The sequence below is a fragment of the Arvicanthis niloticus genome, chromosome 10, assembly GCF_011762505.2.
Source record: "Arvicanthis niloticus isolate mArvNil1 chromosome 10, mArvNil1.pat.X, whole genome shotgun sequence".
NCBI lineage: Eukaryota > Metazoa > Chordata > Mammalia > Rodentia > Muridae > Arvicanthis > Arvicanthis niloticus.
The window spans coordinates 53,763,084-53,785,371 of record NC_047667.1 but is presented as its reverse complement, the minus strand read 5'-3'; the positions used below and the strand labels follow the sequence as shown (position 1 = coordinate 53,785,371).

Here is a 22,288-nt window from a genome sequence, read left to right as displayed (position 1 = left end):
ATAACTGTGCTCATATCATGCACACACACACACACACACACACACACACACACACACACACAACTTCATCTGCTCCCAGAAGGATCACCGCAGGGGTGTTCTTAATGACCCCAGCACTGGTTTACAATGAAACTGCTTCAGATAACCTTCTGTACCTGCCCATCTTTTTGACATGTAGATTCTTATGAACAGAGTTACTCTCAGTAAACAAGCATAACCACCTCCATCTATTTAGATTTTTGCTGGTAGCCTAGAAACCCACTGAAACACTGAACGTTATAACATGAAATTACAATGCAATCTCTGGAGCTCCGGATGAAGCCCAGAGATGCAGTGCTTATCTGCAATGAACATGGTCCCAGGTGGGATTCCCATCACTACCTAGTCACTTAAAAAGCACTTTCTGAAAATTAAAATAAAATCATAGAAATGTTACTTGAAATCTCAGTAATTCAACTGTGAGTCCCCAGTGGGACGTACCTCAAACAATCTTCACTGTTCCCTATCAAAATCAATACATTCCAGAAGCGTCGGTTGCATTGCTGGCTAACCCTTGCATTACTGTTGGGACTGCTGAGTGTCTGTGGGAGTATGCAGTGGGTAACTGTGTGGTACTCCACGTCCACAGCTCCTTCACTAAAACCTGAAATTCTAAATAAGCATTTGATAAAGGGATGGCAAGCCAGAGAAGGAAAGATTCTCCACTTGGATAGTCTGAGCTCACAATGGATCTTCCTTTAAAATAGCAGCAAATGCTATGTTCACAGAGAGGTCTAGAAACAGTAGAGCAGTCTCCACGAGCATCCGAGTGCTGAGATGGAGCTCTCTAGCAAAGAGGAGGCAGCCCTTCCTCTTCCATGGGGTCCATGGGGTAAGCACGAACTACCCTCTCACTGCACTGCCCCTTTCCTTTCTACGATTACAATTTGTACTATGTTTTTATTGTCACCTTTACATAATCTAGAGTCACCTGCCAAGAGAGCACATCAACATGGCCTGGTGCCATGTCTGGAAGAGACGTCTGGAATGATGACGGACAGAGGGGGGCCCAGCCCAACCCTGCACAGTTACAGTGTGTGATCTAGGAGGGCCCAGCCCAACCCTGCACAGTTACAGTGTGTGATCTTTTCTAGGTGGGTGGACCTGGCTGCAAAGAAAAGTCTAACTGAGAACAAGCCAGAGTGAGCTGGTCACCATCCTTCATGGCTTCTGCAATGGTTCTTGTTTGAGTTCTAACCTTTGTTCCCCATACAATGAACTATAACCGGGAAGCATGAGCTGAAAAACTCCTTTCTTACCATAAGTTGCTTCTGGTCACAGAGTCTGACAAAGCACCAGAAAGCAAACTACAACACTTTCAAAGTGTACACTAGGACAATCCCATATTTTGAACATGAGACAAGGCTGGTAAAAGAACATGACAAAACTTTATTTTAGCTTTTTGTGGGCCAATGCTTATCCTTATGTTCAGATTACAGAAAATATTCTTTTTAATAATCAAAAAAAAATCAAACATCTCTAAATGAAACATCTAAAAATTTGGCTCATTGTCGAACACAAAGTAACATATTTGGCTTTTTAAAAAACACAACAAATAATTCCAGTGAAGTTGTTACATATACTGTTTTCTCCTAGGTGCCTCATGTTCATGGACAGTCTGCGTCTGTGTACATGGCACATACACTAAAATACTTAAGTGAGACAAGAAAGATGATGTGTGTGGTTACATAAATCACCCAAATGTAACCAGTGAATGCACTTACTAAAGAAGCCATCCGTGACCAGAAGCACTATCCCATTAGGTAAGCACTGTTCTCATTTGATCATATCCATAGCTGAGAAATAACACAAACCTAGAATGTGGCCAGGTGCCTTGTAAGTTTGATGTGAATGTCTAAAAAGTATGATAGGAAATTCAGAGTTCTGCTTTTCTTCAAGAAAATTTCCCAGAAGGAGGTGGGGGTCCAAGAAATCCACCAGCCTGCTTGGTGGCAGCTCGTGACGGGGCAAGACCAAGAATCTTCTGGATGTTCTGTAAAGAAAGCATAGTAAGAACTGATTTTTAAAAAGCATTTTACATATACTTCAGCAAAGAGAATGCATATAAACTAAAAGTATGGCTACCTGCAATAGGCTGATGGTGTCATTTTTTAATATAATGACAATGACAACAGTAAGACCTGTATATACTTGACAGGACCTGGGTCTGCTAATCTAAAGAAGCCAACTTTGTAGAGTGAGAAGAGGGAGGGAGAGGGAGAGAGGGAGAAAGAGATTGATTTTTATTCAAGTGCCAAGAATATGGACCTTGTTCACAGCAGGCACTCAATCTACCACTGAGCTGTACCCCAAGCCTCCAGGTAATCTATCTATCTATCATCTCTTTATCATCTATCTATCTATCATCTCTTTATCATCTATCTATCTATCATCTCTTTATCATCTATCATCTATCTATCTTCCTTCCTTCCTTCCTTCCTTCCTTCCTTCCTTCCTTCCTTCCTTCCCTCCCCCCCCCAACCCCCTTGGCTTTTTAAGACAGGTTTCTCTGTGTAGCCATGGCTGGTCGGGAATCACACTGTAGACTAGGCTGGCACAGAGATCCTCCTGCCTGTCTTCCGAGTGCTGGAATTAAAGGTGTGTGACTCCCCCCCACCCAACCCCTCTCCCACTATAATCTTTTCTTTTTAACACAAAGCGCATAGAATAAAGGCTTTCCCTTGAGTATAGCATGACTGACTTTAGTCTTTACTGCAAATAGTGACAGAGGGGCTGGGACATAGCTCAGAGGAAGAACACTTGCCTAACTTGGAGGCCCCAAATCTTTAGATTTTTAAAACTTTGCATCTTTTCTTTATCTTAATTACATCTAATACAACAATGTAAGTGTATTCATGTTTTTCACATACTGAAGCAGTTTCCATAAAAAACAATTATTTTTATGTTCTGATTTCTTTGACTAATATAACATTTCATTTAATTACATAACTACAGTAACAAGTAAAACCAGTATAAACAGGTTTTGGAAAACAATCGACTTTTGGAGCAGACAGGCGTGGGTGTGCTAAAGAGTACTCATGAACAGACAGCTGACTAGAAAATCAATTGTCATGTACTTTAACAGGAATGGAGAGGGCTGAGGAATGAGCAAAGGTTATGTCACGGCCAACTGTTAAAAAGTTCACAGCATCTTTGAAGAAAAACCTTAGATATTATTTCATTACCCTTCTTGGTTCCTTCATTAGGTATTTAAAACCACTAAACCTTGGAAAAAACTAATGGGTTCTCCAAAATAATAAAGTTAAATTAGCAGCAGGTGTGAGGTCACACAGCTGTAATTCCAGTGCTCAGGAGGTGCAGGCAGAAGGATCAAGAGTTCAAGGCCAGCCTGAGCTGTCTCAAAAAGTTATAATTTAAACCCATATGATCTGAGTCTTAGTCTAGTGGGTGCTTTTCCACCACACTTTCTCTGTTAAAGTGCTGGCATTCAGTACACTCAGTCTTATACAGCTGGACTTTCTGTCTGTCAATACTCTGCTGTCTGCTGGGCATAAGACACTAGGAGAACGCCCGTATCTATGCTCCTTTGTATATACATACGACTTTCATCCCTTGTCGGAAGAGAATGAAGTAACAAACAAACTTTAAGGAGCCCTTTAATTTATCATAAAATATTTAAATATATTTGCATATAATAGCTCATACTTTGAGAAATATTAAAATGAGTTAGGAAGATCAATCATTAATAGTTCAGGCTAGAGAAATATCTGAGTTTGTATTTCTTTTATAATAAATACAACTTCATAGATAGCTGTAAAAAATTAAAAACAAAAACACTGCATAAAACAGTGAGGGAAATCAAACAATATGCTATCAATTTCCTGCTTTTAAATTTTGAGCATTAATAGCCAGGTGTGATGGCACATGCCTCTAATTCCCAACCATGGAAAACAAAGGCAGGGGGGTCAGGAGTTCTAAGGCCAGCTTGGGATACATAAGATTGTCTCAAAAAAATAATGAAAAAGAACAAAAACTGACTGGTATTTCCTGGGCACCTACAATGTACTTAGCACTAGGCTAAGGATTCTGAGAAATAAGAACAATCTGAAATTATACAATAGAGAACACAGGATGATAACACATTTGTTCAGCCAACAAACACAGAAGTCTAGACAAAACATACAAGAGATCTTGGCCCAGTTATTCTGCAGAGACGGGGTCAATTATATGAGTCCTTGTCATTGTCCAGAATGAAAGCCAGTTTAAAAACTCTGATGGCCTTTAAATGACAGGGTCACTGCAATGAGGTAGAAAATGGGAAGCAAAGTAAAAACTATTTGGAGAAACAAGACACTGAGTGGGCAGACTGAGAGCTTCCTGCTCCCGATGAGGACCTTACCCTTTGACTCAATGCAGCACAGCCAACAAGTCACTCTAGAATTCTGTGCTGCTCTCAACCTTGGCCAGTGCCCAGTGGTTAGTGCAGAGACCCAAACTAGGTAGAAGGTTGAGAGGCCGTGACTGTGAATGGCCAGCTGTACACAGAACAGCCGTGTCACCCTCCCTCTCTAGGCTCCAGGGAACATCTGGGAGAAGGATGTGGAGAGTATTATAGACTCTCTTCTGGATGAACTCATGGCAGTTGTGCTTACCAACACAAGTTCAGTCAAAATTCCAGCGTGGATGCTTGGAAAGGGGCTTATGAGGCCCCACTCTTAGCTGAGGAGCTATTAACAACTGATGGGTGCTAAGGGAGGGAGAGTCACTTTTCTTTGGAAGGGTGGTGACTGCTAGGTTGCCCATGTTCCCTCCAGCGGATGGCCTCATACCTATATGCATACAAGTAACACTAACTGGGCTTAGTATAGGTTAGGTTAGGAAGGAGACAAAAAACCAGGAGGGGACATGTCAGAGTGGGTCTGGAGAAGGGAGGTATAGGGTAGATATTCAAAACACATTTGTTTACAAACATCAAAGTCTCAGGGAATAAAGCATTGAGATGGGCATGGTGATGCATGTACTTGGGAGGCAGAAGCAGGCAGATCTCTGAGTTTAAGGTCAGCTTGGTCTACATAGCAAATACTAGGCCAGCTAAAGCTGCACAGTGTGGCCCTGTCTCAAAAAAATAAAATAAATATATTAAAAAGTTTTGTAGGCAGGATGATGGCAGCATACACCTTTAATCTTAGCATTTAGGAGGCAGCGGTAGGTGGATCTCTGTGAGTTCCAGGCTAGCCTGGTCTACAAAGAAAAGCCCAGGATAGCCAGGGTGGTTACACAGATATACCCTGTCTCAGGGAGGAAGAGAGGGAGAGGGAAAGGAAGAGAGAGGCAGAGGCAGAGAGGCAGAGGCAGAGGCAGAGAGGCAGAGAGGCAGAGGCAGGCACAGAGGCGGCAGAGGCAGAGGAGGCAGAGGAGGCAGAGGCGGCAGAGGCGGCAGAGGCAGAGCCGGCAGAGGCAGGAGCGGGAGAGGGAGAAGAGAAAAGAAAGACAAGAAGAAAATGAAACAAGAAGCCTTGAATTCCCGAACAAGCTAGGTATGGAAGAACCGTATCATAATACAGATGATGGACAACAAACCCACAGCCAACATCTTACTAACTAGGGAAAAACTGGAGACACATCCTTCAAAATCAGGAACAACAAAAAGTCATCTACTCTTCCCACCCTTACTCAAAAGTAGTGCCTGAAGTCTTAGGCAGGCCAGACAGGAAAGACCATCCCTGTCTGCAGCTGATGCGAGCCCACACAAGACCGTAAATTCTCCATCAGAGAGCCAGCCCGTAGAAGAATCGAGCAAGGGTGTCCCAGTGCCACAAATGGCTTTCTGTGTACTTACAAAGAAATGATAAACAAATTCTGAAAATGAGCAAAATGCAAAATCAGCATACAAAAATCAAGGCTTTTCTCTGTACTTTCTATAGCAACGCTAGAACTATTTATAATACCCTCAATAAAGACAATGGAATAAGGTCGAGGAGAACAACAAGCCACCTAGTAATAAGCGTCATTCACAACAGCCTTGAAAACAAATGACCAGAGACAGGAGAGCCGGCAGCGGCAGCAGCAGCTCGGCAACCCCAGAGGAACCACCGACAAAGGCAGCAGGCACTGGGAGGCGCAAAGGCAGCAGGCCTCCTCAGTGCTAGCCTTCATCTCCTGCGTAGATCCCTCCTGCGCTCCTCTCAGCAACAATGGAGTCGTGGTCCCTACACATCACCATGCCTCCAAGCTTTCACTCGTGCTGCCTCCTCTGTCAAAAAAAGTGCTAAGACTGTTCCTCATCCTTCAGGACTTCAAGCCACCCTCTTGTACAAAATCCTACTTTGTACAGCACTTGCCTGTGGCCACTGTTTTTCTGTAGCAGGCTAACTCTTACCGAATTCTGCACACAGAGGTGGGGACAGGCATGAACTACTGCTACTGTCACTCAGGAATAACTTCCACCTACAATTCAAGTCCATAGTCCAAAAGCTTTTAACTTACTTATTTTAGTTTCTTTCCTAACATAGTATGAGGCCTAGAATTCATTGTTACCCTGACAGAAAACCCAAGTGGTTAGTACCCGGGCTTACCTGTAAATACCCTAAAACCACTATATTATTGGTACTGTCACAACACCATCCAAAAATGGAGTTTCACGTAGGGAATTTGGAGTGCTTGTGAGAAAACCCTAAGAAACCAAGACAAGAGTCTTCTCACCTGGAAACACAGAATTGTTCTTGGAATGTATTTGCATGTTCCACTCAGGTGTTAACGGTTAGGAGTAAGCTTCCCTCAGGTTATTACAGCTGGCTATTGTTACTGGCTTGCATACCTCTGTGAAAAACATGTTTATGCCATGTTTGGCTTGTCCTTGTGATTCTATACTTTTCTCATGTGATTCTTCTTAAACCTGAGAATGTAAATGTCTGATGCTCTGAAGAAAGTTGGCTATTGCATGCATCCACCTCATTTGAGGCTCCGTTCTCCCAGGTCCCACCACCTCCAGAGCAGTGAACACTCCTGAACTGACAAAAGGCACTAAAACATGATAGAGAAATACTACCGGAATGACCGAAGTCACTGTACTCAGAACCAATGAAGAAGGAACTGAAGGCTCAAGAAGGGGTGTGGGAGCCACGTTTGGCTTTACACCAGCCCTCATCCCTAATGTCAGTCATCTAGATTTGCAGGCTGTGAACAATACACTGGGATTCCAAGTAAGCAACTTGAAGAGCCAGCAGCAGATAAACATTCCCAGCATTACAGAGGTAAAGCTAGTGTGAGCAATGACAGAAAGGAGAGCTACACATAGGAAATACGGGTATAGATACTCACTTGTCGAATCGACATAGTACAGAGAATATACAGGAAGATGAAGGAGCAGTCTGTGGTGTCGTCTCCCAGCAGGTTCCGATGAGACAGTCCTTGGATGTAAGAAAGAGGAGTGAAGGGGAGCTTTGCCACCACTCGACCATCAAATCTAAAATGAAAAGATTAAAAAAAAAAAAAAAAAAAAAAGCAAAGAATTGTTATTTTTAGAAAATCAATACTTATTTTCAGGAAAAAGCCGAAGTACAAGTAGGACACACTTTAGCTAGGACTGAAGGTACAGTGGTGGGCACAAGGACCTGGCTAATCAGAGTACTCAAAACAGGGTCTTCCTACGACCCTGCACACTCAAATTACAGAGGACCGAAAAGACTTGTGTGCAGTATAGCTATTACTATGTGGTCTAGTCAAAACTGAGATAATAAGTTTTTTAAAGTATCCTCTTAGCTGGGCAAGGTACTCAAATACTCAAAAGGCAGAGGCAGGTGGATCTCTCCGAGTCTATACATAGCAAAGTACAAGCCAACCAAGGCTATGTAGTGAAACCCTGCCTCAAAACAAACAAATCAATACAATACAATACAGTACAGTACAGTATAGTACAGGGAAGGGGGCTGGAGAGATGGCTCAGCAGCTGCCATCACTTGCTGCTCTTCCAGAGGATCAGGGTTCGATTCCTATCACCCATATCATGGCTCACAATAGTCTTGTACCTCCAGTTCCAGATTTCATCTGCAGACACCTTGTACATACATGCAGGCAAAACACCATATATATTTTAAAGTGTATCCTCCTAAGTAGCAAGAAATCTGATATTTGATAACATGCATATTTTAATGAAAAATAACTTTTAGGGGCCAGCAAGATGGCTCATCGTGTAAATGTGACTGCTGTCGAGCCTGATGGCCTAAGTGCCATCCTGGAACCAACAGGAGAGAACCAGCTCCTGTAAGTTGACCTCTGACCTCCAAATATGTACCTCAACACATGTGAGGATACACTCCACAAAACACAGACAATTTTAAAAAAAGATTTAATAAGTATTTTGGGGGAAAATATATTCTAAAATTTAAAAATGTTGGGCAGTGGAGGCACACACCTTTAATCCCAGCACTTGGGAGGCAGAGGCAGGCGGATTTCTGAGTTTGAGGCCAGCCTGGTCTACAGAGTGAGTTCCAGGACAGCCAGGGCTACAAAGAGAAACCCTGTCTCGAAAAACCAAAAAAAAAAAAAAGGACAAGGAGGAATTTTTAACTTCTGAAATCTAATAGTTGTCTCATAAGAAATGATGGGGTTCACAATCCTCAGTTTTGGGGTGCTACAGCATCACACATCAGGACACTCTAGAAAACTCCACAGACAATGAGAGTGACAGAGAGGAACATTGTGAGATTTATGAAAACTGCAGACTCCTTGAAAGGATGCCAGAGATACCCAGGAAAACCTAAACCACATCTTGGGAAACCTGGGTCTAAACCCTGTCTTGAAAAATATGGTGGAAAGAGACTAAGGCACTAAAATCAGCTTCTGGCCTTCGTCCTCTACCCACCCACAGACACAGAAGCACACACAGACAACCATATACACTACGGGTAAGGGAGAAGCAGCAGCAGCGATTTTTTATTTGTTTGAAACAGAGTTTCTCTGTGTAGCCCTAGCTGTTCTGGAACTCACTCTGTAGACCTGGCTGGCTTGAACTCAAAGAGATCTGCCTGCCTCTGCCTCTTGAGTACTGGGATTAAAGGAGTGTGCCACCATTTACCTAGCTACCAATTTTTTTAAAGAGAAGATCTTGCTATATCCCAAGCTGACCCCAAAATTGCAATCTCTCTGCTTCAGCCCCAACAATCATCCTGCCTTCCCTTCACCTAAAGGTCCTTGGCAAAGTCTAACTAATAGTGACCCCCCCCCATGACTATGATATTATATAAGGAATAGCTAAACAAACTTCTTCAACCTAATAAAGGAAAGAGTTGGTACAAGGTAGACTGTTCCTTAAGCACACTTAAGCTTTGCAAATCCAGAGCAGGACTGCTACTCTTGAGCAGAAGTACATGGAACCATATGCAGACTCAGTAAAAGGAATTATTTCTTTTTAAAAAACAGAGTCTACTTTAGTCTAGGGAGAGCCTAGCGGGAGTGACTGTGAACACCCGATCCTCCTGCCTCTATCCCCGGGGAGCTTGGAAATGGAACCGCCAGAGCACTGCTGATGGTCTTCCAGCTCTTTTAAAGCTTCCGCTTCATAGAGCTGTGCTTCTCTAGTCTTTTTTTGTCTTTCTTTTGAGACAGGTTCTTGCTGTATACTGGAAGCTGGCCTCAAGTCTGCTGTGTTTGAAGCTAGAATATAGTCTCTTAAATGCCTACTTTTAGCCTTAACATTTACAGACAGACAGTAGATGCTTTAAGAAAAAGACCTACTTTCCGGGCGGTGATGGCGCATGCCTTTAATCCCAGCACTTGGGAGGCAGAGGCAGGCGGATTTCTGAGTTCAAGGCCAGCCTGGTCTACAGAGTGAGTTCCAGGACAGCCAGGGCTATACAGAGAAACCATGTCTTGAAAAAACAAAACAAAACAAAACAAAAAAAAGAAAGAAAGAAAGAAAGAAAGAAAGAAAGAAAGAAAGAAAGAAAAGAAAGAGACCTACTACACACCTATAAGTCTAAGATTCTAGAACTTGGAAGGCAGAGAGGTAAAACAACTGCATTTTCAAGGACAGCCTGGACCACACAACAAAATCCTGTCTTGATTTTTTTTAAAGTAAAAATTAAAACGATGATGATAATAATATCACAGAAATTCACAACCCACTTCTATGCTGAAGAGTCAAGCTAAAAGAAACATTAAAGACACTTAGAAAAAAGCTACAAGTAAACTGACTTAACAGAAACACTACTGTTCCATGAAAATATTAAATGTATAACATGAGACAGAGGTAAGCAGATCTCTGTAGTTTGAGGTCAGACTGGTCTACACAATGAGTTCCAGGGCTATGTAGAAAAAACATGTCTCAAAAAACAAAAACAAACAAATGAAAAAGTACAACATGTCAAACACTCCAAAATGAATTGATCAAAGTTTCTTCTATTATTCTGTGTGCACTGGTGGCTTTCAGTGCAGAGGTCAGATGACAATTCTGTAGAACTGGTTCTCTCCTTCCACCTTTATGTGGGTTTCAGGAATCAAACTCCAGTCGCCAAACTTGCACAATAAGCTGCTTTACTCACTGAGCTATCTAGCCAGCCCCTGACAACACTTTAAACGTTTAAGTAATATACTGTTACAGGCCATGGAGCCGAGGGAGTGTAACACTTCAGTACATGTATAAAATGTGTGATGATCAGAACATGGTTATCAGCTGCCTATCTCCTCATACATCTATTATCTATCTATCTATCTATCTATCTATCTATCTTTTGGTGGCAGGAACAATCAAGATCCTTGCTTCCATATTTTAAAAATGTTCAATAAATTATTAAGCATAGGAGGCCCTATGTAGAACAGCTGACACGCCTGAAGCCCACAGGGTATAAAGTACCAACTCTTGAAGTCGTCCTTTAGCAACTGTACGCAAACTGTGGTATGCCGTTCATCACCATACACAAAAATAATAAATGAGGGAAAACAGAATTATAGGTTAGAAACTATGGGATTTCCAGATACCTCATAGTTATTTCATCTTCCAATGTTATCCAGCTCTAGAGGCCCATGGCTCCAAGAACGATCAGCTACGTACAACCAGTGGAGTTTTGGGTTCTTTTTAAGATACAGTCTCATTATGTAGCTCAAGCTGACTTGAAACTCACTATGGAGACCAGGCTGCCTTTGAATTCACACAGACCTGCTGTCTCTGCCTCCCCAGTGCTGGGATATTAAGTCAAGTGCCATCTTGCCTGGCTAGAAATTTAACATTTTTGTATTTGGACTTCTCTAAACCTCTCATGTAGATAAAGAATAACCACTTTCTTCTTCTTTCCCTAGTATACCTCATACATATTTCTATCACAACACTCATCAGTGTATCATTTGTCTCCTCTTTTTCTGTAAAATTTTGATAAGCACTGAGACATGGTATAAAACCTAAGTTTTTATGGTTAAAAAAAAAAGCCTGTATATATTTTATAAAATGGTCTTTATAATTTTTCACTCTACAATGGGAAGTAAAGGTAGACGTTGGAAGAAGACAAAAAGGAAGCGTGAGAAAAAAGAGAGCGTGAGGGAGGCAAGGAAACAAGAAACCCAGCGCATGTCTGCTGACGTGGTATAGTTCCAGTGAACTCTGGATGTCTGCCTAGCTCTGTCAAAGCAGCGTCTCACGATTGCGCCATACTCCAACTCGCTGTTTAAACAGTACCTGAACAAGATTATAGTTGTTAAGACTCTATTTTAAGGTCAAAATGTTTTTATATGAATACCTTCAGTTTGAAGAAGCATATTAGTAAGCAACTTAAAAACAGAGGAATAAACTGAATTATTTTTAAAGACTATCTGATGACCAAACATTCTCACTGCTAAGTAGATTTAAAAAGTTATTAGGAACCAGGCAGTGATTATGCTTGCCTTTACTCCCAGCACTCAGGAGGCAGAGGCAGGAGGATCTCTGAGTTTGAGGCCAGCCTGGTCTATAGAGCAAATTCAAGGACATCTATGACTACACCGAGAAACCCTGCCTCTAAAACCAAAGTTATTATATCAGTGTTCCTCAACTGTGGTGGTTTGATATGCTTGGCTCAGGGAGTGGCACTATTAGGAGGTGTGGCCTTGTTGGAGGAAGTATGTCAATGTGGGGGTGGGCTTTGAGACCCTCCTCCTAGTTGCCCTTGAGATAGTCTTTTCTTGTTTGCCTTTGGAACAAGATATAGAACTCTCAGCTCCTCCCAAACCATGCCTGCCTGCATGCTGCTGTGATTCCTGCCACGATGATACTGGACTGAACCTCTGAAGCTGTAAGCCAGCCCTAATTAAATGTTGTCCTTATAAAAGTTGCTTTGGTCAAGGTGTCTCTTCTCAGCAATGGAAACCCTAAGACATCAACTGTTCTGGTGCTGCCACCCTTTAATACAGTTTCTCATGTGACCACCAAGATTATTTTCATTGCTACTTCATAACTATAATTTTACTACTGTTATGAATAGTAATGTAAATATCTGTTTTCTGATGGTCTTAGGCCAGCTATAAGAGTTGACAGCTCCCCTACCCAAAAAGGACTGATATATTATGTGACTGTATTCTTTTAAAATGAAATTCTTATTTACATAATTATATTCAAGTTACTAAAACAAAAAAGAGGATGGTGAGATGGTCCAGAGGGTAAAGTCACTTGCCATTATGCCCGACTACCTGAGTACAAACCCCAGGACCTATCTGATGGAAGGAGGAAACGAATTCCAGCAAGTTGTCCTCTGACCTCCACTTACGCATGTTGTTTTAAAAATAAAAATCCCAGCTGTTGGGCTGGTGAGATGGCTCAGTGGTTAAGAGCACTGACTGCTCTTCCAGAGGTCATGAGTTCAAATCCCAGCAACCACATGGTGGCTCACAACCATCCATAGTGAGATCTGATGCCCTCATATGGGTGTCTGAAGACAGCTACAGTATACTTATATAAAATAAATAAATTATTAAAAAAAAAAATCCCAGCTGTTTGACTTTACCAGTGAAGACTCAGGAGCCAGAGCTAGAATGAAAACCTGCTAGCTCAAAGAGGCAGAGAAAAGCACCAGCTGACCCCCCACTCCACCAGTCTCCTTCTCCACACTGTCTTAAATACCTTCCAACTCAAAGGCCCTCCTTTCTGCTCACAGACTGTTAACTCCCAGCCAGCTAGTTACTTGCTTGGCCACTTGGCCAGAGTTGATTTTCTTTAGCTCTTGAAGTACTTGTTTACAGTAAACAGAAAGCTCTAGGATCAAAGGCTGGGCCCTATCCCAACCAGAAACAGGTTTTACAGTTCACAATCTCAGGGTTCACAGTGTGCCCAAACATCCTGTAACATATGCGCATGCGGTCTCAGTCTCTTCTCTCTTTCTCTCTCTCTCTCTCCTTTCTCTGTCTCTCTCTCCCTCCCTCCCTCCCTCCCTCCTCCTCCCCCTCTCATACTAAATAATGTCTTTAGGAAATCCACACCTACCTATGTGGTGGTGGTGGGTACAGCAGCATGGAGACTACTGCATACTCTCAAATGATTATAAAAGACACACGACGGTGAGGATATACTCAAAGTGCACCATACATCAGCACTGTACATTCACAGAGTGACTATAAGCCAGTTTTTAAAAGGGCAGACAGCATGGGGGAAATTCGCTCAATGTACAATGTACTTGTAACACATACAATAAATATATACAATGAAAACATTTTTCTTGATATTTGAATAATGTATAGTTTGAAATTTTGTTGTTTTTCTTCCATTTTGGGGGGAGGAGAGGGCAGGGGTTCAAGACAGGGTTTTTCTGTGTAGCCTTGGCTGTCCTGGAGCTCACTATGTAGATCAGGCTGGCCTTGGCACTCATAGAGCTCTATCTGCCTAAGCCTTCCAAGTGCAGGGAATAAACACATGTGTCACCACTGCCACCACTGCCTGGCTTTCTTTATTTTTGAGAGAGGATTTGGCTGTGGAGTATAGGTTGGCCTCAAACTCAGAATTACTTTGAAATTCTGTCAAATACAATATTACTACAAATCTTACACTCACTTGCATACAAACACAACATTTACTAGGCAGAAGCATATAAAAGGTTACTCACATGGAATTAAACATTCCCATCAAGGCAGTAAAACAAAAGCCAATTGCAAACATGGATTTCATTCGTACCTACAAGGAAAGCAAAAAATGGTCACTTCAAACTAAATACATATATCTCATACTACAAAAATTGAAGTTTCATGTAATTTTCTTTGAAAGTGTTCCATAGAGCTGGTGTGGCAGGCAGAGACAGGCTGATTTGACAGGATGAGGTGAACTGTGAGGCCAGGGCTACACAGGGAGTCTCTGTCTCAAAAACAAAGAACAAAAAGATTTCTTTTGCAAAAAGCTCCTTGTTATCTAAGTTACCTTCTGTCTCCAGTTCCTCCTCTCCTTGTGACTTGTAAGAAACTGGGATAGCTCTGAGGCCACATGCTGGCCAATCAATCATCAGTAATAAGTGTTGACTGGGATATTTGTATTATCATTATGGTAGAAGTCTGGAATTCTTGGACTCACTAAATCTCTGCCTGTCCGATGAGGAGCTGGATCATAGGCATGTACTCTCACACTATCTGGCTCTGGAAAGCACTTTTTAAAGGACTCTCCATAGGCTTTTCTCAAGGGGTGAGATGGTGCGACTGAAATGAAGAACAAAACGTCTCAGAGAAAGCATCAAACAGTCGAGTGAACCTGAGGGCATGCTAAGCTACCACACCAGCTTGGGGCTACCGACCTCTTGACTTCATGAGCAACAGAAAGCAAGCAACATGGTGGGCTCTGTGAGTTAGGTATTCTGTTATTTTCAACTAAATTCTTATTAAATTCCACTAAATTCTTATTAAATTCCACATCCCAGAAATGCATAAATAGACAAAAACAAGTATAAAGATAGACAGTTTTCAGACAGTATCTCTGGATCACTTGGCAATTTTTACTTTTATAATTTCCAAATAGTGAACATGATAAACATTGTGCTAAGGGTGAAAAAAATCTGCTTTTTAAAACATTTCCCTGGGGCTGGAGAGATGGCTCAGTGGGACCTGAGTTCAATTCCCAGCAACCTCATGGTGGCTCACAACCAACTGTAATGGAATCTGCTGCCCTCTTCTGGCCTGTCTGAGACAGCGACAGTGTACTTACATAAAACAAATACATAAATTAGAAAAAAAAAAAAGGAAAATTTGCCAGGCAGTGGTGGCACATGCCTTTAATTCCAGCACTCAAGAGGCAGAGGCAGGCGGATCTCTATGGGTTCAAGGCTAGCCTGGTCTACAGATCAAGTTCCAGGACAAACAAGGCTAAGCAAAGAAACCCTGACTCAACAAAAACAAACTAACCAAACAAAACCAAAAAAACCTTAAAAAACTTAAGAAAGCAAGACATGGAGTATCATTGTAACTACTGTATTGTAAGTGACAAAAACAACCGTAAATGTTATTCTGGGGTGTGTTTTTTCCATCAGTATCAGTATTTTATTTCTAATAATGTTTATGTCCCTTACTGCACATAAAAACTTGAATATATCAGTATCAAAGGAAAAAAAAAGAAGGCATTTCTGAATAACACAAATTATAACCTCCAAAGCAGCCTTTACAAACAAACTATTAAAATGAAGGTTTTTTTTTGAGGGGGATGTGGGGGGTTGTTTGTTGGTTTTCTTGAGACAAGGTCTTCCTGGGTAGCCCTGGCTGGCCTGGAACTCAGAGAGAGTCCCCTTGCTTCTGCTCCTGAGTGCTGGGATTAAAGGCATATACCACCATGCCGGCTTTAAAATTAAGTTTAAATGTGGCAGCATATTTTAATTGTTTGGCTCAATAATACCTATTACTATTTATATCCCTGATAGGTGATAAATTTTAAGAACTTAAATGTAATGTATTTGATGCAAATGGGACTTCTGTTGAAAAAAAAAAAGCTTATGTGGTTTACCATCAGTCACCCTCTGGACTCTTACCATTGACAGGTCTCTATTGTTGTTCTTTAGTTTCTCTTCTTGTCTCTCTGAAAAGAATAAACTGGTTAGTTCAAAAATATTGATCACAGCCTAATTCTTGAATAAATTATCACTGTCTGGAGATTCTAATAGCATTTTGTTTCAATATCACTCAATAAGATGAAGTGAATACATGGGCTGTTGCTTATTCTGTACTAACACAACGTTTAAATACAGAAGAATACCAAAATATTTCAATTTAAAAAGCACTATGAGTGGCACTTACAGATCAGATTGGTGGAAACCAACAGATGTCTAATTGGACTCATGGCCCACTGAACACGGGGAGGTCACGCTTAGAAAGCTAGCCAATTTTCTGGAGCTGGTGAGGTCACAGGTCTTAGAAAGTCTACCGGGAGTCGGGGAGAGAGACGGCTCAGCAGTTAAGAACACTGGCTGCTCTTCTAGTGGATGTGGGTCCAACTCCCAGCACCCACATGGAGGCTCACAAGTTATACGTTTGAAAAAAGAAAATCAATCTACTACCTTCACTTTGGTATGCCATGTAACTCCTGTCTACTCTTATCCTTATCCTACAGATAAGTGTGGCTGCCATCCTCATCAAAGAAGCTTCTCTTTGCAAAAAATGGAGGCCATCACCGAAAACCACAACTCAACACAAAGCAGAAAACAGCAGACTGTGCAGGCCTAGCCCCAGTGGATACAGCTACACCACAGGTCCTGTATCCCTGCTCAGGGACATCACAAAAGAGGGAGCAAAAGGACTGTACGCGCCAGAATACCAGTCAGTCTGATGTTGAAACTGACTGTCCTAGAAATGGCTGCATAAACAAGACCAGAACAATGGCAAAGCAACAGACAATAGACATGATAATGTAGAAGGGACAAGACTTCACAGGGTCCCACCCCCAGATAAAAAACTTTATGAAACTAATGACTGCTGGGAGGGGAAAATTAGCTTTGCTCGGGGTTGAGCTCTCTTACTGGCTATTCAAGTGGTCAGTTTTGAAACAATATACACAAAACAACAAAAACAGAAGAACCAGATAGTATTTACTTACTTGTGCATGCATATACATAGATCTATGTAACAATAATAAAGAATATGAGGTTATGCATTTAAGATGGGGGGAGGTATGGGAAGGTTTGAGGGACAGTACCTGGGAGGGGCTGGATAAAGGAATGGGGTAAAGTGATGTAACTATTTAATTAAAAATATTATTAAAAAACCTGGGTGATGGTGGTACAAGCCTTTAATCTTAGCACTCAGGAAGCAGGGCAATAGGATCTCTGTTAATTCCAGGCCAGCCTGGCCTATATTACAAATCCCTGGACAGTCGAAGCTGCACAGAGAAAAGCTGTCTTACAAAACAAAACACACACACACACACACACACACACACACACACGCATATACACATACATAGACACACACACACGCCCACACATATATATACATACACATACATAGACACACACACACCTACATATATATATATATATATATATATATAGACACACACATACACATACACACATATAAACATATATATACACATACACACATACACAGACACACACACAGACACACACAACCCCAGTTGTATCTAGGTTGCTGTCTCACCTATCTTCTTTTTCTGTTGTCGACCAGCTGACTCTGTTATAGTTTCCTTCTTCTTCTCTACTGTAAACATAAACACATAAAATTATATATGAAAAGGATGCTCTCCCACAGATGAATTACTACAAAGCTACACTGACCAACGTTGGTCATGACTGAGTTAACTGGCCTACTCCCTTACCTGCTGGCAGAAAAGAAAAACTAAGCATTTGCTTAGTATGCATAAGCCCTCACTGTTTCCAAAGCCGCCATGTAAATAGAACTGCTTTACAGGTATCAGTATTCTCCAGATAACAAGACTTAGATCAGCACAAGAAAACAAATCTATGTTTAATTCTAATTCAAACCTATTTATAAACCTGAAAAAAATCCCATGCCTAGGTCCATAATGAATTCTGAATATAAAGTACCAGGAAAAAATTACACATTCACATTTACCTGTTCAAGTGCTCCAAAGAGAGGTCTATGGCTAAATCAGACACTACAAAGATCTGATTCTATCTGGAGACTAAATAAACCTAAGAGTTTACTAAAAAAAAAAAAAAAAAAAAAAAAAAAAAAGTACAAAGAGAAAATTCTACCATGTAAAGGAATAGCAAGCACTAAGGAGCAATAGTAGGAAAATCCAAGCCCGGTTCAGAGGTTAGAAAGGGCCCTATGAAACCAGGCAAATAACACAGGAGAATATGGGATAAGATGTGGCTTCAGGAAAGCCAGACGTGCTGGGTGGTATGCCCTTGTAATGCCACTCTAGAAGCTGAGGCAGGAGGATTGCAACTTAGAAGCAAGCCTGAAGTTACGGTAAGCCGCTACCTCAAAACCCCACAAAAACAAACAAAGTCAGAAAAGAAGGGAAGGAAGAATCTTATTTTCCTGAGCTTTACTGGTCATATCTTTTTTTAAAAAGTTTTTTTTTTTTTTTTTAATTTATCTCTGTGTGTGTGTGTGTGTGTGTGTGTGTGTGTGTGTGTGTGTGTTTGCACGCGTGCACGCCTGCTAGTCTGTATGTGCACCATGTCTGTACAGATGCCCACAGGGCCATGGATCCTTGGAACTGGAATTACAGGCAGCCATGAGCCACATGATGTGGGTACTGAGTCCTATTACAAGAATAGAAAGCATCTTAACTGCTGCTCTATCTCTTGAGGGCTAAGGCCATATCTATCAACATTCCTTTTTTTCTTCTCTCCTTCCTTTCTACATCTTCTCATCACTATGCAATCCTTGGCTGTCCTGAACTGACTGTGTGGACCAGGCTGGCCTTAAACTCAGAGCCACCACACCTGGCAGCTGCTGCTGCTCCTCTTCCGGTTTTTTGTTTTGTTTTGCTTTGTTTATTTGTTTGTTTATTTGTTTTTGGAGACATGGTCTTTCTATGCAGCTCTGGCTGGCCTGAAACTTGTTATGTAGACCAGACTGGCCCGGAACTCAGAGATACTCCTGTCTTTGCCTCAGAGATTTAAGTCTGGCTCATTGCTTCCTTGAAGTTGAATTTAACTATGCAGCTCACCCAGACTTCTCTCAAACTCAGGACTCCCTGTTTCAGTCTCCCAAATACTAGGATTATGGACATATGCCATTCCACCCAGCACACAGGTCTTTTATCCTAAAAGCCATATAAAGGAGACAAGTAACATAACCAGATTTATGTTCTGAAAAAGTACTCTACATGTATGATGCAAAGTAAATCTGAATAACTGAGGGCAGACACATGAGGTGCTACAATAGAGTCAATGAAACATGGTACTTTAAAATAGGTGGGCTTGGCAGATATGAGAGATGTAAAAGTATCTAAAACCATTCAAGAGGACAACAGTTGCAGGCTTTGATAGTAAAACACAGGCAGGAAGTAATAACAAATACTTAAACAAAGGGAGCGAGCCTTATACCTGTAACCCCTACACTAGAGAAAAGGTCAACTAGGGGGTCAAGGGCAGCCTGAGTTACAAAGCAAGTTCTAAGTCAGTCAAGGCAAGAGTGAGACCTGTCCCAAAAAACCTAAAACAAAACAAAACAAAACATTAAACTCAAAACCAAAACAACTTTCCCGTTGACCATGGCCAGCCACTGCTCTAGTCACACAGGGTACATCCCTAGCGGGCATGACTCTTCATGCTAGTAAGTAGAAGCCAGCAACAAAGAAAGCAAGCATATAACTTGTTTTTAAAAAGATTTTTGGATTTCCCTGCTAGAAGCACAAAGTCACTAAGGTAAGAAAATCCTGAAGAAGGTCATGTTTGTGAAGGTAAATATAATGAATTTGGCTTAAATATGGTGAGCCCACATTATCAACATTGAATAAAGGATGTTGAACTGTAATTTTAAAAGTCTAGGCTCGAAAACAAAAGTCTGAGTTTAGTCTCAGTTCTTTGTTTTCTTGTAATGTAAGTCTATCATTAACTTTCTGGGTCTCAATCTCCTGTCCCATAAGATGGAGACATTTTTATAATCAACCGAGACGGTTGCTATGTGAACCAAATGACATATTTTTCGCTGCTGAGGGAGCAACTCCAGGCTTAGAGCATGCTAGGCACGAACTCTATCTCAGCTCTATACTCTGAGCCCCTCACATGAGATAATTTAGGAGGAAAGAAATGCAAGGGTCACTGAGGAGTGTAGCTCAACTGGCAGAGTGCAGAGACTGCCTCAGAGACTTAAGGCATGTACCAAGTCTACCATACACAAAGCTCTGAGTGCAGTCCCCAGCACCCCACAAACTGGACATGATGGTAAATAACCCTGATCCCAGCACTCAGGAAGCAGAAACAGATCAGAAGTTCAAGGTCAACTTCAGCTAACAGAGTTCAAAGTTAGCCTGGCCTATAGAAGACCCTGTCTAACATTAAAAACAAACAAAACCTGGCACTCACAAAACTTACAAAGATATAAGGAACTAAGAAGGGTACAGAACTAAAGCAAGCTAGCTGTAGAGACTCTTGGGAGCAAGTCAGCTGTGGGTTTGGGTTCTGACAGGTCATAGTTCCATCACTTGGAAGGCAGGAGAATCAGCTCAAGGTCATTTTCAGCTAGTGAGTTCAAGGACAACCAGGGATTAAATGAGACCCACCTCAAAAAAAAAAAAAAAAAAGAATACTGGATACCAATTGTGCTTTTACAAATCATTCAGAGTCCCTATAACGGGGAAGCTGAGGGCGAGGCATAATAAATTTGAGGACTATCAAGGCCTTATTTATAAGATCAGTGAGGCCTGCCTGGGCTACCTAAAGCCTTATTTAAGATGATCAGTTGTGCCCTGCTAAATTTTAACTTTACCTCAAAGGCCACAAATTTTATTCTGGCCTGGAATACACTATGTAGACCAAGCCTGCCCATCTGGAGCTCTGCCACACAGATTCCTTTTAGCTTTATTAAAGACACTGCACAAAGTGTGTTTAATTTCTATTTTTACCAAGTTGGATTATGGTTTTGTTTGTAATGTGAATCTCCCTATGTAGCCCACACTAGCTCCGAACTCGAAATCCTGTCTTGATCTCTTGAGTGCTGAGATTTCTGATGCCCTAACAAGGAATACTGAACTTTTTTCTATTCTTGGTATGCTCCTAAAATAGTTACTGTGAACACGCACTCAATGAACTTACTGTGTTGCAACTTCCACCATGTTACCATACTCACATTTTTTACTTTGTTTTTCCACTTCTGCCTTCAATCTCTTGTATTTGTCTGTCCTGTAGACCAGGACCCAGGTTATGCCTAAAAGATTAAAAGCAACATGCTAATGAGAAATTAATGGAAATCGCAACGAACTATCTTTGTTAGTGTTGGAGACAAAAGGATTTCGACATTTTTCACTATACTTATCAGTAATTAACTTTTTTCCAAGTCAGATCAAAACATGATTTTTTTTAATGTATCCACAAATACGTAAAGAAAATCAGGAAGTATGATGCCACACTATTCCCCTGCTTCTATAGGGGATGAGCCCAGGATTTTTTTTTGCAACGGACGACGCAGGTCGCAGGAAGTGGGGCTCCCGATCTTCAAGGGGTTCGAGGGACCTCAGTGCTCTTCCACCCTGAGACTAATCAAAGGTCCAAGAAACAGCCACCCTCACCCTCGGCGAGCAGCGCGGTGCACACGGAGATAAAAACGATGAGCAACGTGTCTGCAAACATGGTGCTCATCTCGCTCGTCCGTCCCTGCGCTCCCACCCTTCACGGGGGGAAAGCACTCAAGAGGCAGAGAGACCGGGAAGAGACTTCGCGGGACCGACCCTCGAGGAGCACTCCAACTTTGACAGCACGGACTCCACACTTCCGCTTCCGGGACACCGACCCGGAACTGCACGTTTCACTCTTGCTGGGTGGCCACTTGAGTCAGAAGAAAGCCGCAACCCGCAAGTCTCGGGGGCTGAAGGCGCGCGCCAGACCCAGTCTCGCGAGAGTTGGAAATACAGTTTCGTTGGAGGATGGCGGTGTGGTGGAGCGTCTACCTCCTCGGTGGTGTGTTAACTGCTCTCCGAGCCCGATCGCCTACCTCACCACTAGAATCTTGTCATGCAGTGTCTGGACTTCACCTTCAGCCCCACCTCCGTGACCGAAAAGTTAGGCTGACACGTACCGATCGCCAGGGTTTGGGTGCTCGCCCCTGGTCGTGAGGCTGGGCGCGCCCAGTTGAGGTAGTTCTCGGCTGCTGGTGAAAATAAGCCTTTATTACGCCGGAGGAGGGAAACGGTTGCACACTTAGCTGCGGC

The 22,288-nt window shown here is 42.0% G+C and overlaps 1 protein-coding gene across 1 annotated transcript; it reads right to left on the bottom strand.

Moving 5' to 3' along the window:
• Positions 1–1,405: 1,405 nt before the first annotated feature.
• On the bottom strand, positions 1,406–21,860 carry Tmco1 (transmembrane and coiled-coil domains 1). The gene is made up of 7 exons (XM_034513695.2): positions 21,650–21,860; positions 21,211–21,288; positions 17,581–17,640; positions 15,957–16,003; positions 14,061–14,128; positions 7,321–7,465; positions 1,406–2,032 (listed from the first exon to the last, which is right to left on the bottom strand). Exons 1-7 carry the CDS (start codon positions 21,717–21,719, stop codon positions 1,934–1,936), a joined length of 567 nt encoding a protein of 188 aa, XP_034369586.1. The 5' UTR covers positions 21,720–21,860; the 3' UTR covers positions 1,406–1,933.
• Between the last annotated feature and the right edge of the window lie 428 nt (positions 21,861–22,288).

Coding starts and splice junctions, on each gene's coding strand:
- Tmco1 (XM_034513695.2), bottom strand. CDS start 21,719: ATGAGCACCATGTTTGCAGACACGTTGCTCATCGTTTTTATCTCCGTG. Junction 7,466..14,060: donor ATGGGAATGTTTAATTCCAT/GTGAGTAACCTT, acceptor TTTTCATTTTAG/ATTTGATGGTCGAGTGGTGG. Junction 2,033..7,320: donor GTACTATGTCGATTCGACAA/GTGAGTATCTAT, acceptor CTTTCTTTACAG/AACATCCAGAAGATTCTTGG.